This window comes from Melopsittacus undulatus, chromosome 5 (assembly GCF_012275295.1).
Source record: "Melopsittacus undulatus isolate bMelUnd1 chromosome 5, bMelUnd1.mat.Z, whole genome shotgun sequence".
Taxonomy (NCBI): domain Eukaryota; kingdom Metazoa; phylum Chordata; class Aves; order Psittaciformes; family Psittaculidae; genus Melopsittacus; species Melopsittacus undulatus.
This window is the reverse complement of record NC_047531.1, coordinates 19,402,874-19,423,964: the sequence shown is the minus strand read 5'-3', so window position 1 is coordinate 19,423,964 and position 21,091 is coordinate 19,402,874. Positions and strand designations below refer to the sequence as shown.

Genomic DNA, 21,091 nt, shown 5'->3' with positions numbered 1-21,091 from the left:
AATTGCAATTAAGGAGTTAAATTCAGTGTTATGTAAAGGTAACACAGAGAAGAAAAGGAACATGTAGATGATAGGTTTTATTGCTTCCCTCAAAATCATTATTTTTATCTCAGAAATCTGATTTCAGACAGCAGTGATGAACAAATTCCCTTGTAGACAACAGCACTACAACAGTATGCTGTCAGTTAAGGCAAATGGATTTAATTAATTTAATGTGCTCAGATTCAGAAGTGCATGTCTTCTGACACATTTGTACATTCTCTTACCATTTTCATCATGCTTCCTTATTTTGCCCTTATCACAACTTGTTTTAACACAGCTAACAATGTCTTTTGTGTATTATTCCCTAACATCTTGTTCCGGTTGTGAAGAGACATCTATGCCCTGTGCCAAACATGTGCCGAGTGACTGCTGCTGCCTAATGTAGTGACAAGGTGTAGAAACAGCTCAGTGCTTGGCAGGAGTAAAGCAGTATGCCAGAGGAATTTGCTTCCCAGCATGAAGAAATTCTCTATACTATTTCGATCTTGCATGAGACTTGTGAAGTACTGAAGTCATGTCAGGTTCTGAAGTATTAAAAATTCTCCTGACTTTTGATGTTTTTGATTTTTGGTTCAGCATTGCTCCGTGCAAAAGATAGCTTAACAACTCCATGTTTCAGTGGATATACTCTGAAAGTACCAGTTTCTCACTCTCTTCCTTCTTTCTGGAATCTGGAATGGGTAAATTTACTGCAGATTTCAAACCTGTCAACACCCAAATGTGTGACACCAGCTCTCAGCACATGTGAAAGAGATAAGCTGAGGGACATGGTAATATGTAGCAGGGGAAGAAGATAGAAGTTCTGCAGAATACATTTTGTGCAGTACAGAAAACTTTCTGTGATGAACTCCATTTTAAATTTGATCAACTCTGTTATCAGCCTGCAGTTATTAGGGAGTTAGAAAACAGCAGGACAGGAGTTTGAACTTCATGACTCTCCCTTGTACTAGCACATAAGCGGAATCTGTGCTTATACTGCGAAGAGTTATATGAGCTGCTTAAATGACAAACCTGAAAGTTATTAAAAATATGCATAGCTGCCAACTGCAAGATAAGGAAGTCCATGTTTTGAAAACTCTCACTGTCGTTAGAAAGCAACCTCACCCAGCAGCCTGGCTGCATCCGGATAATGCAACTGAACCAGGAAGTGCCACTGTGCATACACTCGTGCTTTGCCTTTGCAGCTGGCCAGTTACGTACACACTTGCCTAGAGTCATGACACGGCTCTACTCTGCTGCTCCAGCCCCGCTGCTGTGCACCCTCGCTGTGCTCTTCAGAACCTCTCTGTCGGTGGGTCATGTACCGATGCTGCTTTGGTCATCTCAGAGGTAAGAAATCTAATAAAAGAGTATCTCTACTTGTGCTATTGTTCTGTGTGTGTATGTGTGTGCAGAAATTACTGTATTTAATCAGCTGTGAATAACCTCTGGGCAATAAAATTAGCCAATAAATAAATAAGCCTCTCAGCAATCAAACAACATAACCGATGAATTTACCCATTTTTATTTATAATTTTAGTGTTCTAAGACGGGCATATTCTTCAGACCTGAAGTAGACATTCACCCTAAGGCAACCTTGAACTCTGCTGTCAGAGATGTCATGACTTAAAGGCATGACATAAGGCAATCTCACCAAAAAGGCCTGACTAAAAATTGCGTGGGCAACTTTAATCCCTGCATTTCTTATCTCCTGAATCCTGATTTTTCACTTTTTTCCTTTTAATGCAGTATTTTTTTTAGCAGAATCCATTGCTGTATGCATAGACATCAATTGTTAGAAAAAACAACAATCTTGACAGATCCAAAGAGACCCACAAAATTCAGGAATTTGCATACATGTATGAAATAAGACTTTGAACCTGTCTTGAAAGAGCCCGATATAGACCTCGTTTTTTCCAACCAGGAGTTTTATTTACCCAGACTTTAAGGATTTTGTATAATTACTTGGTATTTCCAGAAATATGGTAACTTGGGCAATGTGACAGCTTCAGGTGGGGCACTGGATATGTGAAGCTGTCAGAGGACTATGTGCCTCTTACTCACAAGGCTGTCTCTGCAGGGCATACGCATTGGTTTTGTGTAGGAAGTACTGCCCCAAAATACAGTAAGCTGGTGTCAGAGATCTGTAAGAAAAGGCTCCTGGAGGCTTATGGGATCACATGACTGACTGGGAGGGCTAAAAGCAAGTTTCTGTTCTGGGTGGGAAGATGATAACAGAGCAACTATATAGAATTTGTTTAAAGGTGTGCTTTGGCCTGAGTAAATTACTTGACTCTTGCCTCCTGATTCCTAAATCCTCTTTATTCTTAACCTAGTTTATATAAATTGTAAACACTCTAATGGAGAGTCCATCTCATACCCTCAGAAAGCAAGTATGTATATTTGATTCAACCCAATCTCAGCTCAGCATTTATTTGCTTATTTATTTCTCTTATGCAAATAATCCATTACACCAACAGTATTTGGAATTTGTCACAATCCAGCTGGGTGATTCTGTAAGCATAAAATGCTTTACTGTACCATGCATAGCCTTGGTGCACAGGTTAATCCTCACTTCTGCTGTAGGTAAATGCTGGAAAGAGTTTGTTTTAGAACAAGTGTTCCTAAGAGACTAAGAAAAGATCAGTGATTCCTTTGTCCTACTTCCTAGCTGGTATAAACAACACACCTGTTGCAAATATAAGCAAGATCTTATCAGTTAATCCTGGGTGGTCATAAAAGCAGACTTTCCACTGAGATATGATTAGCATCTTGCATTAGATTAGGCTGCAGATTGTTCAGGTTTATACAAATCTGGAGCCAGAAATTCAGGATAGTGGACTGATTAGTCTGGTTCCATGTTTCCACAAATAGAACATTTTGTAGAGGAAGTGTTCTTCCTACTATGACCTTTGCATTTTTCAAAGGCGAAGTTCTTGTGGGGCAGAGGTTTGTTCTGGTGAGAGCCAATGAAGTAACAAGAAAGAATATTCATGTTGTTTTGTAAAATAAAGAAACAGTAGCAACAGCGTTTGGTTGCTAACCCTGAAATGAGTGCTTTACATGTTGGTACTTTGCAGTGATGCAAGGTTTGCAGTGTGTTGTCTTCAGGAGTATGAAACCTAGAAACTATTAAGAATTTTAGAGAGATTAACTAATGAGGTGCAGCAATTATCAATGGATTTCTATTCACTTTGTGGAAATGTGTCCACGGTTTAAAAGCTCAGTGATTCATTAATCAACAGAACTGAGATTCGCCGATCTGTTCCATCACCCTCTCCCAGGTTATCTGTTAGGATCTGATATCAAATAGTTGAAAGGTAATATATTTTGCTTTTCTTTAGAACTAGCCAGTGTTTGTAAAGCCCTGTCTTAGAACAGCTACATTAGAATAATGTAACACTTAAAAGTCTCTCTTTTATGCCTTATTACTGTACAGTAATCATGCTATTAAAGACAATGTTAGATATCTGATACAGATGAAAACTGTAACTGACAAATATATGCTGTGTACAAAGCATAAAGTAAGTGTAATATATATCCTTACAGGGATATTAGTAATACAAATACCTCTTTCCCCTATAAAGAAAAATGCAGATGTCTACTTTGAGAAAAATAAGTGCTTTTAACCAAACAAAAATCTTTCCCATTGATCCCAGCAAATGATGGAGTGGAAATAACTCCGTACGTCATGGTGTCCTGCTTTTCACAAAGGAATACTAATGTATCAGTAGAGATTCTCCAAATAACTTTGGCCTGGGAAAAATTTCCTTTCTCTTAAATCAGCCTTTAAACTAATAACTTCAGTTGCTTTTCAAAGCAAGAGACATGGAGAAGTTCCTCTTGAAAACAATACACAGCAGAATCTTTATTTAGCCATTTTGAACCAATATTCATAACTTTTTCTTTCCCTCCCCAGATTAGAGAGGGAGCTTGAGTAAACAAATTCATTAAAATTAGTTTTTATGATTGCCCATCATGTATTTGTTTTAGAAATGATTTTTGCCTACAGTCATTGCAAAATGCATTACTACATTCATTTATGCTATGCTAATATTGGGAAATGAATTCTTTTCTGGCAAATCCAGATTATAAGTGACTTTTTGAGACAGCGTTAATGCCAAATTGTTTATTTACTGTGTTTCCTAAAACTGCAAAGAATTAACTGAAAAATCTACTGGAAGAAGGTGGAACATGAAGAACATACAGTGGAACAGAAAAATGTTTTAGCTGTAACTTTGTGTGACTTCTGTGGAGATACCGTGTGCTAGCATGCATGCCAGTTTACTTCTGCTGTGCAGGAGAAAACAGTATTTCTTACATGGTAGTCACAATGAGACTGAAAGAGACAAATGACAAGAATAATGTGGAGGAAAGAGTTCAGGAGGCAACTACAAAGCAAAAATGTAGGTTCACAAGTAAGAATTACTGTTATCTTACCAGCTGCCCTTCTGATGTGCTGGATACAAGAAATCTTGAAATTTTGCTTCCATTAATAATAAGATTCCAGATTCCAGTTCTGCCTAGAAAAAAAACACTGGTCAGTTCAGAATCAGTATACTTAAACCTTTTGTCATGCCAGAACAGATAAGGACAAGAAAGAAGCAAAATAACAGTCTAATGTCTGCTATTGAAGGAAAGAAAGAGCAGGTGATTTTTAAGTTTCCTCCTTTTTAGACAGCTGAAAAACACATATATTAGCAGATGCTCATCATTGTGAGCCCCCATGGCTCAGGACTCAAGGATGGCTCTGCAATGCGAAGATTAAGTCTGATGTGCTTGGCATGCAAAGGACTACAGAAGGCTGTTCATTTTTGGACATAATATTATGTGTGAGCAATCAATAGTAGCAATCAATATGTGTGTTAGCCTACTGCCTGTTTCATCCTAAGTCACCCCTGAGTGATCTCTTGCTGACTGCTTGATGTGAAGCATTAAAAGGGATGGGCTGGTTCATTGCGTTCAGTGAAGCACACCATCAGCGTAGCCATGATGCACTGTCTGTGGCAGTCACGTATCACCATTTCACTCCACAGTTCACAGTAAACCAGCTAGTACAACATAAAACATATGGTATTTCCCATCTGAACCATGGTGAGAATATCGTTGCATCCACCTGACAGTAGCAGCCCACTCAGTGAAGGGTATAGCCTTGCCAGTGCTTAGCAAACTGTTTAGAAGAAGCACAATAAATGCATGTGTAATATACTGAATGTAAACATTAGAAAAACACTGCATTATAGTAGAATTATTGAATAACTGATGTAGATTTGTTTTTCTAATGGCGATGCTGGAGTTACTAAAGTTGACTGGAAGCTACAAGGTCTCACAAAAAGTGCTTTTCAAGATTGGATAGTTAGCAAGAGCTGCTACAAGGAACAGGGAATACCTTAGAAGCAAGTATGCTTTAGAACAGTATCATTACATTTCTGAGTTTCTGAGTTCACAAAAAAAAACTTTGCCATTGTGCTGCTGCAAATAACTTAGTTCTGTTTCATGTGCTAGTAACTTTTATTCCTAACTCCATGTCCACAAAGCTCTCAAAGTCTTCATTTTTTTTAAGATTAGATGTATATAGTTAGTTTTTAAAATAAACATACCAATATACTCACTTTCATTTTCTTTCATACAACCTAATTTTTAACATTTCTTAATTTAATCAATTCCTTTTCCTTTAATGTCATTAGTATTTTGGCGTGGCCATAAAATGCAAAAAGTCAGTGTGAAAGTCAGTTCCTGAACAGCCATTCAGAATCTCTGAGGGGTTTGTGTTTCCATTTATCTTATTTTCAAAGATCATGCTTAAATATTTGAGCTTGCAAGGTTTGTCTTTTCTGACAAGTTGAGGCATCTCTGATAAGTTGAGGTTACAATTTCTAGCTTTTTGGCTTTATAAATATAAATTAATGTGAATTTCCAAGCACAAATTAACAAAGAAATGAAGATGCTGAGTAAAACTAAGAAAATGTCAAACGATAATTTTAACCAAATAGAAAAAAATCTCCTTCCTGCACAGCAAAGTTTGCTTCTAAAGCTTGAAAAGTGACAGGCAGAAAACCTACTAGAATTTAATTTTAGCATCTGCAGCACATTGTCCTGAAAGAGTTTTCCACAGGTACAGTTTGATCTAACACTCTCCCAACCCCCAAAGTCTGAAGTAGGCTGGATATCTAGTACTGCAGGACTGTACTGTTTTATCTCTGCCATGGGTCCAGTTTGAGGCTTTCGATTCACTTTTGGCAATCTTCATTGGAATTACTGTGAAGTTTTGAAGTGAAATACAGATTTTTCCTTATCCAAGAAACAACACTGAAACCCCCCTATGTGTTCATTACCCCATTCTGCCTCCGTCTTAAGAGACTGCCAAGATTGTTCTCACTCATAAAAGCTTGCTGTGCAAGGGTCATTTTCAAATTGCTTTTGGGTTAGAAAATTTAATCAGCATCTCAACTTCACCAAATTGCAATCATATAAGAGCTGGTGCTACAGCACTTAGCAATTCTCTGTATTTTATTATTTGTAATTAGAACCAATTAGAGGATCTGGAATACCTTATTTCTCAGTCATTATCAACTGATATGTATTTGGGGAAGATGGGAGACTGTGCTTCAAATGCTCGGTTTTCTATAGAATGAGTTTTACCTTAGTCAAAACACCCAGGACCAAAGTATTCGTAATAAATTTCATCCCTGTAGACCCGTGTTACATACTGTTAAAATCCCAACCATGTGTTGAAAGAATAATGCCATCTCATTTTGTCCATAACTATTTTTCATAGCAGCAAAACTAAATGAATGAGAAATTTCTCTTTCCAATCCTCATAATGACAGGTTGGCAAAAGACTCATAAGCTTTTCTTGGTGTCTTGAGCTATTCTGTTCAGAAGAGCTCTTCTTTCTGGAAAGGCAGCAATTCTGAGCTGCTTCTGCAGAATCAGTCCTTCACCATGAAAAACTTAAGAGAGACCGTATCGTTTACAATTACACTGAAAAGCCACTTTTATTTAACAAAAGATTTATTAAAAACCTTGATTTAAGACAACTTGTGGTCTAGCCTGAGTCCCACTCCTCTCTGGCCACCAAGATATACAGTGCCACTGGAAAGTGGTTTGGGAGTTTGGATTCCCTCTGGGAATTCTCTGTGAGTCTTTTGAACATGTTATTCTTCTTTTCACTCAGTAGCTATTTTTGTTGTCCACAAACAAGAAAGTAGAGGGAGGCAGTTATCTTAATTGGACCAATTTGTTCATCTTGTAACACAATTAACATGATGTGGGCATAAATGGGCAAGTTCTTTTCCTCTTGAGTAGAATGCAAGTAAACTGAACTGTAAACCTGATCTTAAACCAAAGATGATATCGTTACCTTCTGTTTCATGGTTAAAGAAAGGTGTCATCACTAGCAGCATCTTTTACAGAAAAACAATTATTTTTGTAGATTACAGTGGAATCCATATGCTGATTTGCATGAAGGCCACATCATCTCAGCACAGGAACTGACTGCACTCTTACAACCATTTACCCAGAATTCCAGAAACCTCATCTTGTTCCTGCAAGACATGGTACGTAACATTAATTCCTTTTTTCTCACCAATGCTGAGTGCTGTTCTGTACCTGAATGAGAAGCCATGGCTCCTTCTCACCAATCTACTCTTTTTGTTTTTCAGCTTAGCATAGATGATTTCACATACCTCAGTGAATCCTACGGTAACAAGAATCCATTTCAAAATGTTCAGGCAAGCATTTCTTTTATTTTTTTTTTATATGTAGTATTTAAAATAAAAAAAACCCAAACCAACAAACATGTAAGAAAGATGCAAATAGACAACAATTGAGAAAATTAAACTGAATTGCAGTAGTTTTTCTATTTTAATTATTTATTGAGATTATTCCAGTTGAATCAGATGGGTTAAAGGAAAACAACTGAAATTTCAGAAATGTTTTTTGTAGCTATTTTATCTGAAGATCAAATTTTCAAAATTAATTGTAACTGACAAAATTATTCCTAAACATTCTGTAATTTAGTGTTGTAAAAAAAACCAAACCCAAATATACAAACTTCAAGACTGACACCCCAAAATTCTGTTTTGAAGCCATAGGAAGAAATGAAGTTATAGGAATCAATGATTTATTCCCGATTTTCAGAAATGAACCCCCATTTTATTTTCATGCAGCGAGTTAATGGTTTCATATCCAAACACAGTTAATATGTAACTAGATAGTGTATTGCTTTAATCTTCATGAGAAAAAGTAATGCTACTTGAGTAATTTCAAATGAACTCTAGGCACAGATTCTAAGATGTAGTCCTCCTGAGCTAGGCAGCAACTTCAGCTTCTGTCCTTACTGAGGAGGTTTATGGATTTTGTGCACAGCATCTATGGTTGTATTTGCATGACTGTTTATTGAACTGTAATTATACAGAGAAAGTGTTCACATATGAAAGCCATAAAGGTATTCCTGCAGGCAGTGCAGGATGAACAGAGGAAGTGTAAATTCCCAAGCACCAAGCAAGCTGTATGTGTTATTAAATACATAAATATTCATGTATTACCTTTACATCTATACTAAGAACCTCACATCTTCCTTGCATTATTAACACAGGAGATCTTAATCTCTGCTACATAACAGCAGTTTAACACTGATGCTAGAACAAAACCAGCTATTCAGGGTATGTATATGCCTGTGTTTTCTGAGGAATGAATGGGGGTAGTCTTCATTTGTAGTATGAGGATCAGCAGTTGTCCACAGGCAGACGTACTGGCACTTCTCTGGTATGCCTTATACTCTCTGAGTTTCAAACTCAGTAAGTCAAGGCAGTCTGTGGAGCAAAGTTTGCTGCTGCCTGACATCAAAAGTCGTTTGATTTCAGAAGCTGTGTGAAATGTGCACATGGCATTGCAAACTCCTAATGATGTGGTGGCATTATTTAAGTAAGCCCTGGATGTCTAAAAGGAGGCATATTAAACTATTTAATACTTTTTTTTTTTTTGCCTTGTAATCAGGACTCCATCGGCACCATAGACAGAGCTTGAGGCTAGAGATGAGTCCAGAGATCTACAGGTTTAGAAATTGGATGGTGTACTGAGTGGATGGGGACCTACAGAGAGCTTGTGAGGAGGTCATCAGCTAAACAAAGGTCCTTTGTTTATCTATATAGCTATATATTTTGGGTCTGTATCTGGCAGAGCACAGATTTAAACCCAGGTTTTCAACAAGCTGAATAGCTGTCAGTAACTGCTTTCTGACCTTGCCTCTGTTCTCTGGCTGTCTTGGAGCTGAGAAAATTTTTCTCATTTCAGCTTCTTTAAAAATTGAAAGTTTCTTTTGACAAATTGCTCACCTCAACTCCAGCACTTCCTGGATTTGTGCTGTTGGACTTGAAAATCTTAATACTTTTCTAGCATAATTCTGTGGGTGTGAGGTGCTGTAACTTGAGTGAAAAAAAAGGGATGTATAAATTAAATATTTATTTTTCAGCTAGGTGCCAACATGGAGAATTTTGTCAATATCTATTGCATAGACTTGTAGCTTTTAGGACACAAAAGCATCTTTATAATCATCCAGTTCCATCTTGGATGTAACAGAGGCTACAAAAATTTGCTCAGTTGCTATGGCATCAGTTGCACTCCACTTGAGCTACTTTGGGAAAGAAATTCATTCTTAATCATGCTGTGAAAGACTCTCATAATATGCACAAAACACAGGACAAAGTGAGGGTCAGGTCTGAATTTTCTCACTGGGGAAATTAGAATCTTGGATGTTGCATAATCACTAATTTTTATACCTTCACACTTGATACTATACAAGTGATTCATTAGGCTGTAATAGGCATTCCATGTCACTTGGGCATCCCCCTTTTGAACTTCAGAAATGGAAATTTGTTCACAACCTAAACTGAAGATCTCATTTAGAACATATATGTGCATGTAGAAGCATGTGTACTACAAGAAGGAAGTGTTATTTTTAAGAGTTACAGGCTTGTAAACCACAGAGACATTTACAGAGAGTACATTTGTTCAACTATGTTAACAGCTGTTTTGAGATTTTGGTATCAATGGGTTTGTATGCAATAAAAGAATTCTATTTCCAGTTAATACAAAAGGAAGCTTATAGGTAGATCATTTATCTTAAACATTCAAATAATTTTTAAATTAAATAATAGAATACAAAGATTAGCACTTGGGGAACTTTTTTGTCAAGCAGCCACCTACCTTACAAACTATTTTTCTTTAGTATTAGCTTTGGCTTTGCCTAACCTGTGTTCAGTTCCTTAGAGCTGCAGTGTATGGTTACACACTCCAGTTAGTGGCCAGCTGTACAGGCTGCATAATTATTATTTTAAGTCGTTGCCATTCATAATTCTATGTCTTAATTGTATTCTCACTCAGTGTCATAGACTGAGGAGTATTGTTTAGTCATATATGATACAGATGTCTGGCTATAGTTTTGATTGACTTATTTCCTTTCTCTTTACCCCTTTGAGTTTTAATGTGTATCTATCTATCTATCTATATATATATATATTATTTTTTTTTTTCTTGACAAAGCAGCATGCAGAAGTGCATAATAATAATCAAGGTATAAGTTCATCATAGATTTACTCAGTGACATGATGATGTTTTGCTCTCTGGCCTTTTCAAAAAAAAAGCCACAATTTGATATTTCAATTCTGATCACTATCAGCCACTGAATAGCCATTTTCAAAGGCCTGTTGTGCCTCTTAAAGTTTCATTACTGAAGAGTAACACTGAGTTCTGAGTCTATTATCTATTATTGTGTACATAAAATCAGTGCTGTTTCTTTTTCTCACCCTGTGCACTGCCAAAATCAATTTACATCGAATCTCAACAGTTACTTTTTTTGCCCAAGAGGTTGTACCAGAAGTTGCTTCTGCAATTCATCTGTCAGCTCTTGCCTTCACTATCTTGAATAATTTAAGGTAATTGGCAGATTTCATTAGCCCAGTATTTATGTCATAATTTATGAACATGCAAAGAGAACAGACCCTAGTGCAGAAGCAGATACTTTTCTCTGCCCTTTGCTTTTTATCTCTTTACCTGCTTTTTACCTGTTTTTTACCTACCTCTACATGAAGACTACCTCCCCCCATGCTAAAGCAGCTTAATTTCTTCATGAATCTTTGCTTCAAGACTCTGACAAGTGCCATTTGGGGATCCAAGTATACCGTATCAGCTAGAGCTCCTTGCTGTACATGCCTATTGACTCCTTCAGAGATTTTCAGCAGAATTGTGAGGCACAGATTCTCTTGCAAAAGCCATGTCAGCTTCTCCCCACTATAGTCCTTCCTTGTTGTTGTAGTGTGTATTTTATTCTTTGGAATATCTCCTCCCGTTCTTGGACTTCAGGTTTCTTCTCTAGGCTTCCTCAAATCTGTCTGTAACCTTTGAAATGTCATGTTTCTCACCATACAGAACAGAGGTATGAAGGTTTGTTCAACAACACTTTTTGTAGCTACAACATATTTTATCAGCTAAAGTAAATCAGATCAGTTTTCATTAAAATCATAATATGTAGCTTTATGCATACATTTGGAGAACACAGGTATAGTGTAAAAGACTGCAAGAGTAATAGAAATTGGAAGGTTAAAATGCAACAATGATAATTTTCTTCCTAGTTATTACTGTGTATAGAAACAGATGTGCTTCCAAATCTGTTGGAAGAGATTTTTCTGTTTGTATAGATAACCCATTGACCAATACCATAGAAAATAAATACAATGCTTAATATTTTGAATTACATACAGGTAACAAAATAATATTTAAAAGATATTTATTACATGGAGGAGCCTGCCTAATCTGTGTGTAGGTTCCCAGATATCTTCACAGCCAGCACAGGAGCCTTTCTCCAAACTAACGTTTTTATTATAGGACTGTCTATCAGCTTCGATACCAAACATAAGGTAGTTCAGAACAATGAGTACGCCTATATAATCTCTTATAGATACACAAGTCTTTAGCAAAGATTTTAACAATAGTTTTTTAATGATAGACCTAAATTTACTCTATTCCAGGATCAAATTGCTCAGGTGTAATATCAATCCAGTTAACATAACACTGAAATGAGAGCTGGGCAAATAAGTCCAAGCACAGCTTTATCATAGTGTAGCTACCTGGCTTCAGAATGTCTAGAAATGTGGGCAGAGACATCCCACACCTACCTTCAAAAAAACCTGACTAGTGATATATGTAATCCAAGCGTGAACTTTCTTGTAATATTTCATCAGGAGAAGTGCTTCAGGGAACAATAAAGAGGTGAACTGGACTCAGAGTAAGCTGCCTGTAGACAGATTATAAATTCTGGCATTTAATGTAGGAATTTCTGCTATTAGTCCAACAGCTCAATAGGAGCTTTTCTTCTCTTTCCTTCTCCCCCTTCCTCTTTCTTTCCTACCTAATGCATGGATGTACTTCTTTGTTTAGTCTTTTAGCAGATTTCTCAGTAGGCCTCTTCATCTTCCACCCTCTTTGTTCTTGTGTTCTGAACATACATGGCAGTTGAAACCCTAAAATGTGTAAAGCAACATATGGGTATTGTAAAGAGAAGTGTGCAGTGGCAAAATGTCAAGAATGACAAACAAGAGGCATGGGATCAGAGCGGTTCTCTGAGACTGAGGAGTAGATATCCAGCTGTGTCTGGCTTTCAGTTGGAAAGCAGTTGCATATCAGTGGCTGGAAGCTGAGACAGATGGCAGTGCAGGATTGCTTAGGAGCAGAGGCACAGTTCTGATAATGCTCAGTAACGATGCATTTTATATCTTATTCTACAATAAATGAGTAATCTGTTTAATATATGTCCTTGGAAGAAGTGGCTGCTGCTAGGGGGCAAAGGATTAAATATTAAAAAAAAAAAGGTTGACTATTGCTCAGAATTTTAGCTCTAAATTCATATAAACAAACAAAAATGAAGCATATCACTGTTTCCTTCCCAGCAGTGCTAAAAATGCTACTCAAAGACTTGTGAACCAGATCAGTACTTTCTGCTCTATTTTAATTTCTGCAGTAATTTGTCTATCAGTCTGGCAAATCAGACAGTGCTGCATAATTCTCCCTTTGAGAATCTATAGAAATGTGAAAATAACTAGCCCTTGCCTAGGAAGAAGTACGTGTGAGCAATTAGAAAGAACCAGAGCAGGTCAGAAAAAGTGGTAGGCAGTTGGAGGACAGACAAAAGGGAAAAAGAGTAGGAGGAGAGAAGTGTTAGCAGCAGCACAACACTTGCATAAATTAGAGGGAGAGATAGAGTCTCCAGCAACTTGACTATCTGAATGTTGGAGCCTGTGACAGACTCAATCTAGACTTAAATGTAGAAATTGGGAGAGCAAAGTTAATAAGGTTTACACTAAGACTCAATTTAAAAATGTCTTCTAATATTCACATTAAATTTGGGATACTGTATCTACCAGGATATACACAATGGAAGGGTATTTATTATGCAAAGTATGACTCCATACTGAATACAGATGCTGGAACTTGAGGTGTCTGACATTGATCCTTCTCACCTTGAAGGGTGTTCAGTTAGGTGGCCGTATGATGAGCTTCATTTCTGGCAGTCTATCTAGCTTGGGAACTTATACATCATCTGTCTCTCCTCTTCCACCACACCTGTGGAAAGAACAATAAGAGTCTGATGTTCCTGAGTATCTTAAGCTTTCTGCAAAAAGTTGCAGGAATAAGAATGACACAAGTGTCCCCTCACCGTCCCTTTTCAGGAGCAGCCTGCAGGCAGTATCAGGCTGGTGAGAATTAACATACTGTTTACCATGATGGTTCCTCACCTTGAATATTAAATTAAGGACATATTAGAAAACAAAGTTTGTGTTTAATTATTAAGCAAGTAAATAACTGTTTACAAATTTATTACAGGAAATTCTTCAGTCTTCTCCTTCATCTTTAGTTTTGCCAGCTGTTGACTGTGAGGCTATCAAGTACCTCCTGGGCTTTCTTCAGGAGTCAGAAGACTGGAACTTAACAAATATAACTAATCTCAATGTCTCTCAGCTGGAAGTGAATACGCCTAAACCAAACTTACTGGTGATTCAGCTACAACCACTTGTCAGGTAGGAGCTTGTCACAAACAAAACTGACCCGTGTGTGTGCACAATTTTTAAAGTTTTTGAAAATCCAGGAAATTTAAAAAACAAAGTTCATAGGGTTAACAAAGTTATTTTACTTGCAAGGGTGAATTTGGTGCTTTTTAGAGTCCCCTGATGAGCTTAGCAGGTGTAATAGATGAATTATGTTGAGAAAGTCAGTCAAGCGTTCCATTTTGTCTGCCTCATTATATGAGAACAAAGGGACAACTAATAAAACTAAATAGCAACACACTTCTGGCAGAAAGGCTGAATTATTTTATACAATACATGATTCACCTGCAGAATTAATTACTAGAAGGCATTCATAGGCATCAAAAAACCTGTCAGGATAAATAAACAAGCAGATAAACATAAACCTAAAGTTAATATGAATAATGAGACTGATTTTCATCACTCTAGAAGGAAAAAGAGGGCTATAATTCTTCATGTTTCCAGGTCTGTGACAACTGTGATGTAACAGAGCTGGAGAGAGAAATGGCTCCTTCAGGGAATGTATATTTAGAAAATATATGGCTTGGGGTATCAATTTCCTCTGCTCAGCTTCTCCTGTACTTTGTCCTTCCTAGCTTGTTACTCAGGCATTTGTATATGTCAGTATAAGGTGCATGTACCAGTGTGTCCTAATGAAGTGCAACTATAGCTATCATATCACTACACAGAAAAAGACATGATACTCATTTTAAGGAGCTCATGTACATGTGTTAGACAATGGGCCAACACCAAATGTAAAATAAACCTGTGCAGAGGTTGGTCAAAATACCATCGGTAATCTCACTTTTCTGCAACTAAGGAACTTTGAGGGTTTTGAAGAATCAGCTGAAGGTGTGATCCTTATACTACTAATAGCTTTGCGGAAGAAAAGGGTCATGAGGAGGACATGAGAGAGTGATGAAGTGACTGATGCTGGCAGTAATCCGTTTACTAGTCAGTGTCCTTGTACATTTCTGGTTCACATTGTTCTTGCCTAGAAAAGATTTTGAATTGTTTTTCTCCTGCTCTTTTTGTAGTGGTTTAAATGAGATTTCCACCCTGGAAGCAATTGCTGAAAATGGTAAGCAGTATAATCAAGATATAACTCACATTTCATCATTTAAGTCTGTGTTTTCGCTTGAGCAGATTGTATTCTCTAGTTCCTGGGTTTTGCTGTAATGCTACTATTTAAAGGTTTGTTCTTCCCTTGCATATAGTACTTACAAGCAGTCGATTATCACTGTTGAAGTACTGAGCATCTGATTCAAAATCCCCCAAATGAATACTCTGTGACCTGAAATGTTACGATAATTCACCTCTGCTTCAGGCATGTGCCTTTGCTCATGCTCTGAGATTCTTCTTCAGAGTACAGACCCTATGTCTCCATGCAGCTTGAATCCCTCCTTGCATCTCACCTGCCGCACCAGCAGCTGAAGGTGTCAGGCTCATTCAGCAGTTTGAAGGTCTCAACAGAGGGTGTGTGAATGAATAGCAAATGTTTCTCTAATCTTTGGAAAACTATACTGTTGCCCTTCCCAGCCTTTGGTTTTAGAGTCTGCTATTGTTTTTTGCCAAAGACTGCTTGTGAAAGTTCAATCTCTCAATATAACACTATAACAAGACTTCTCTTACCTACCATTTGGGTGAAAAAGAGGTGTCATACACCCAAAAGGCACTGAGAGGCATCTATTTTGATTTTGCAGTTCTTTCATTTACTACTTTAAATTAGAGATCAAGTTAGAAAGTCTGGAAATCATTGTATCTTCAGGAGCATGTAGTATAGTGTAATGTAGTGTAGCGTAGCATAGCATAGTGTAGTGTAGTGGGCTACTAAGTGTCCTTGGTGCTTATGACTGTTTCTGCCTAAAGCTGGGGGTGTAAATTTGAAAATCAGGGGAAAATACCTTAGTACTGGAATCAGTGGTGTGTCCTTTCCTCTTTGCTTTTGCACTGCTCCAAAGTGAGTGTGGCTTTTGTACTCAAGCAGCTGGATTTACAGCCTTGATTTGCAGAGGAGTTGTTTAGTTCTGTTTTCTTGTCTCCAAGCATATTAAATATGAAAAGCCTTAGCTTAATGCTGGCCTTGCCTAAACATTAGCCTTTTCTTTATGGGACATTTATTTCATTAGCTGCACAAACTCAAGGATAAGTTTCCCAAAACCTGTCTCAGGACACTTTGTTTTGGAACAGCAAAGTTAATGGGAGACCGGTGGGATAATGGAGGGCTGGGCTACACCAGCTTTCTAGTTAGTGTCATCTAGCTGTTATGAGGCAAAAGGTGTGTGAATGAGGGAAGATGTTGCTTTGTATGACCAAGTGCAAAATCTGTGCTTAGTATTTTGCATCTCAGCTGGGCTCTAGAAAATTGGGAGTGTGGTCTGAATCCTCACTTTCTGATTTATTTGCCAAAGTGGCCACCCAATTGCTGAATAAAAACTAGAAATAACATCAGCAGGAAGTTTTAATTTGAATGAAATTTACTGAGCCACAGTTCCTTAAAATACTGAAAGTCTGTGCAGCAGATGGGAGAGAGTCGGGAGAGAGCTGGAAGAGAATCCTTCCAAAAGTAGTAGGTAAGTGTCCCGGACACAGTCTTCCAAGTCATGTAGTTCGGGCTCCAGCAGCTCTAGGTGTTTAGGCACAACCATAGTCATTTGCTGAATGTTGCTGTCAGGAGACCCTGCAAGGTTGAGAATTAATTGGCGTTTGTTGCAGAGGGACTGCTGCTAGATCCTACCTGAGTAAGCAACAAAACCCACCATTTTTCACATACTTTCTCACATGAACCTCATTCTCACGAGGTTCAACAAGGCCAAGTGCCAGGTCCTGTACTAGCAATATCTCAGTATCAATACAGGGGTATCAAGGGGTTGAGAGTACCCCTGAAGAGAAGGACTTGGGGGGGTGGAGGATGAAAGATTGGACATGAGCTGGCAGTGTGAACTTGCAGCCCAGGACAATCTTAGTCTGCATCCAAAGGAGCGTGACCAGCAGGTCAAGGGAGGTGATTCTGCCCCTCTGCTCTCGTGAGACCCCACCTGGAGTCCTGCATCCAGCTCTGGAGTCCTCAGTACAGGAAAGACATGGGCCTGTTTGGGAGGGTCCAGAGAAGGGCCACAAAAATGATCAGAGGAATGGAACACCTTTCCTATGAGAAAAGGCTGAGAGATTTGGGGTTGTTCAGCCTGGAGCAGAGAAGACTTCAGGAAGACCTTATTGCAGTCTTTTCAGGTCTTAAAAGGGGCCTGTGAGAGATGGGAGAGACTTTTTAGCAGTGTCTGTTGTAATAGGACAAGGGGTGATGGTTTTAAACTAGAAGAGGGGAGATTCAGGCTGGATAAGTGGAAGAAACTCTTTACCATAAGGGTGGTAAAACACTGGAACAGGTTGCCCAGAGAGATGTTGGATGTACCATCCCTGGAGACATTCAAGGCTAAACTGCATGTGGTTCTGGAAACCTCATATATTTGAAGATGTTCCTGCTTATTGCAGGGAAGGCTGGAGTAGATGAGCTTTGAAGGTCCCTTCCAACCCACACTATTCTATGATCCTGTGATTCTATTATTCTATGATTCTATGGTAAGAGACTTGTTAATTTATAAATATGGAGTGTAGTTGTTGGGGGTTTTTGTCAGTATCAACAATAAACCCATAGAACGCTTCAGACCTGTATTAAGCTGCCTAGTTCACAAGGCCTCTATGTTTGTCACAGCAATTTCTTTCCTTTCTACTGTAGAGGGTTTTAAAATCTGATGTAATGAAATGTCAGAGAAATCTCTCCTGCTGTTTTACTCACTGCAGAGAGGAAACTCTGTAAGATGGAACAAATGGGCTCAGATTCTTCCCATGGGAAATGTACTGCTCTGAAATATCTAAAAGCTGGAGTAAGCAGAGGTTTTTAGCATGTTATTAAAATGAGGCTCATTGCAAAATTCAAACTGGAATTCAGAAACCAAATCTGTTCAAGTTTAAAGGGACTGAGGCTTATGGTTTTCTGTATGCTTCCTTTCAGTATTCTTTTTTTTTTCTTTTGCATGAGGTAGTGTTTGGCATAGCTACTCAGTTTTTGACAGTTTTCCTAAATGTTTCTTTGCTTAGAATGTTGCATTCTGTCATGTCAGTCTTACCTGCTGGATCCAGCATACTTCAAAATTGATGGAAAAGCTGCCAATGACTCCATCTGCTTAAGATGAAGTGCTTTAATTACTATTGCATGTATTCCTTTTTCCACTCTGATTCTCAGTGCTTTCCACTCTTTCTCTTTTCTCTCATTTTACCCCTTCTCATCTTCTTTTCTGTTCTTTCTCTCCTGCTTGTAGTTTGTACTCTTCTTGTCACCTTTCTTCTTCTAGAACATTTCTTCTCAGTTAATTTCTTCCATCCCTTCCATCCATGTTCACACAAAGAAATTAAAATAGATTAGAAACTAACAGTAGCACTAACACCATGCCACCTGGTGAAATTCAAGGGATGTGTCTTCAATGAATTAGAGGGGTTTACTTCTTCCACCAGGGTGTAAATTCAGGCAGTTTTGCTAACTGGAAGGTGTTACCCTAGACAAACTGTTTTATATTCATAGATGTATGCAGTGTTTTCTTGATCAATGCTATCTAAAATTAAACATACGCTTCAGTAGAACCACTCCAACATCAATGTCACCACCTGGAGATGCCTCTTTTTCCATCAAAGAGCCTGAGATGGCTAACCATGTAATTCAGGTGCTTTAAAACATGACAGACAGTATGGGTCCTCTTCCTTGGAAAATTTGCAGACACTCAGAAGCAAGGTAGAATTTTGAACACAGGCAAACAAAGATCTATATCAACTCTGTTGTCATGAGGGTGTTCACAGCAGCTTCTCTGAATGAAGGAATTGCCTCTAGAATCTTCCCAAAGGCAAGAGTTATAGATGTTACTGGTAACTGTAGTTATGCATATACTAAAGTGACATGCAAACATGTTATTTCAGAAAGCAATCGGTTGCTTTAATGGAAGCAAATCCAGAGACAATCCATGCATTTTCCTATGTATTATTTTTTCTGCTGCAAATTTTAGCTGAGGCTGCTGAGAATTTCCAGTGAATTGCACCCTGCGCATGTAGAATGCGAATCCTACCTTATGTAATGCCTCCATACACAATACAATTACACTAGGAGCACATAAGCAGTTGTATTTCTGAGTAAGTCCATTTCTTAGAGTAGATCCTTTTAGCAATATTTTTTAGAAGGAAGATTTACATAGCTACAATTCTTGACTGATATGAGAAAATCAGTTTGATTAAAACCCTGCAGAAAAACCAATGCTTGCATTTTTACAAAAACTAAACATTTTACTCAGCCAGCAGATCATAATTGCTGTAAATAGAAGAGGCTAAAAAGGATAATAATATAAGCTCTACTTCCAGTACGTGAAAATGAAATACAATTTCTGTAAAGTATAACCTTGAAATTTGAGAAGCCTGTATGTCCAGGGTGTAAAATATCCATTCACCACACTGGCACATGGATGAGAAGTGGGAAGGTAGTGAAACAGTAAATGTGAGTCTGCGTTCTTATTTCTCTAGCAGTCTCAATAACAACACTAATAATGGTTCTTGATTCACAGCTATTATGATCCTTATCATAAGCAGATGCTAATATTTCTGCATACAGCTTGAAAACATTTCTCAGGTGTCAGTATTTGGCACAAATACCTGTGGTTTCAGAACTAAAGGAGGATCTCCTGTAGAGGTGTCTTTGGACCTTTTTGCAAGGTCCTCTCTTCCTTGATTTTCCCTCCCGTTTTTCAGAAATATCCCACCATATTTCTCTTTTGGCCCCTGATGTAGTCAAGAACAAAATTTGCCATATCTTGTTGAGGGTGCAGAATTGAGCTCTAAATCCACTGAAGCAAAAAGGAATATTGCTGCCAATATTATGCAGATCATGTCCCAAACTAAGCACTACATTGGGGGTATTGTTTCTCAGTGGTTGGTTCTGTGTACTTTGTAAATCACGCAATAATACTATTTGAGCTTTATTATTTATTTATTGACTTATCTTTACTGACAGTATATGCATTCTGCTCTCATCTCTTAAGTAATTTCTTCTGCTCTTGCTTTTAATTGCCCAAAGTTCAGCCTTTCAGGTATTGTTTCTGTGGCATTTAATTTTCAGTTTCAAAATCACCTTTTTTTTCTGAACTGTTGTAATTTAATTGCTTGTATTATCTCACTGAAATTGTGCATTTTGCAAGACACTGAACATGTCTTACCCCATTTGTACCTGTGACATATAAATGGTATGAGCACCTAAATTGCTTAAATAAACTAAATAAGCTTAAACATCTAACTCATTAATTTTCCATCTACTGTACAATTTCAGCTTTCTCAGCTTGCAGAGTTTGCTAAATTATATGTGTTTCTATTTGTAGACAAAATAATTGGAAGACTGACCATGGATTTGCAGGAACGAGGGATTAATTTTTCAGTAATTTATACTGCAGTGAGACCTTCAAGGGTGAGTAGTCTTTAGTGCCTAGAACTGTCAGATTTTTGGCAACTAACAACTTAATGTTTAGAGAGAAATGCTGTAGATGATTTTCAAGATTACACAAGCAAGCAATCTGTATTATATGAGGTTTTGACCAGAAACTAATTTTCATGTATGATAGCTGTATTACATAACTACTGAAATTTTCCTGTTATAGGAGACCATAAATCTGCAGTTATCTTTAGGACTTATTATTATTGTTAAGGATTGTAATTTTAGATACTTTTTATTTTTTCCCAACCGACTCTAAAGGTTTTATAGCAAGTTCTACGTGAAACCTTATTGAGCATCCTAGCATGGCTGGTCAGTTAAGACAAAGTGTTAGGTAACTAATTAGGTAACTAATTAGGTAACTAATTAGGTAACTAATGTGTAAATTTTTAAATTAGCTTTTTCATTCCTTTTAGTCAGTACTTCGTACTTACAGCTGGAAGTTTCCACCCTTCTTGATAGCCAGAAC

At 37.7% G+C, this 21,091-nt stretch overlaps 1 protein-coding gene across 1 annotated transcript in view; it reads left to right on the top strand.

Annotated features, from left to right (window-relative positions):
- The first annotated feature begins 1,146 nt into the window (after positions 1-1,146).
- The window catches only part of LOC101871227 (V-type proton ATPase subunit S1), a 56,823-nt gene continuing 36,878 nt past the window's right edge, over positions 1,147-21,091 (top strand). The window contains exons 1-6 of the mRNA XM_005146111.3: positions 1,147-1,371; positions 7,457-7,580; positions 7,686-7,754; positions 13,903-14,096; positions 15,140-15,183; positions 20,513-20,598. Of these exons, the coding sequence (XP_005146168.3) occupies positions 1,172-1,371; positions 7,457-7,580; positions 7,686-7,754; positions 13,903-14,096; positions 15,140-15,183; positions 20,513-20,598 (717 nt within the window). The 5' untranslated portion in view covers positions 1,147-1,171. The remainder of the gene's footprint in view (positions 1,372-7,456; positions 7,581-7,685; positions 7,755-13,902; positions 14,097-15,139; positions 15,184-20,512; positions 20,599-21,091) is intronic.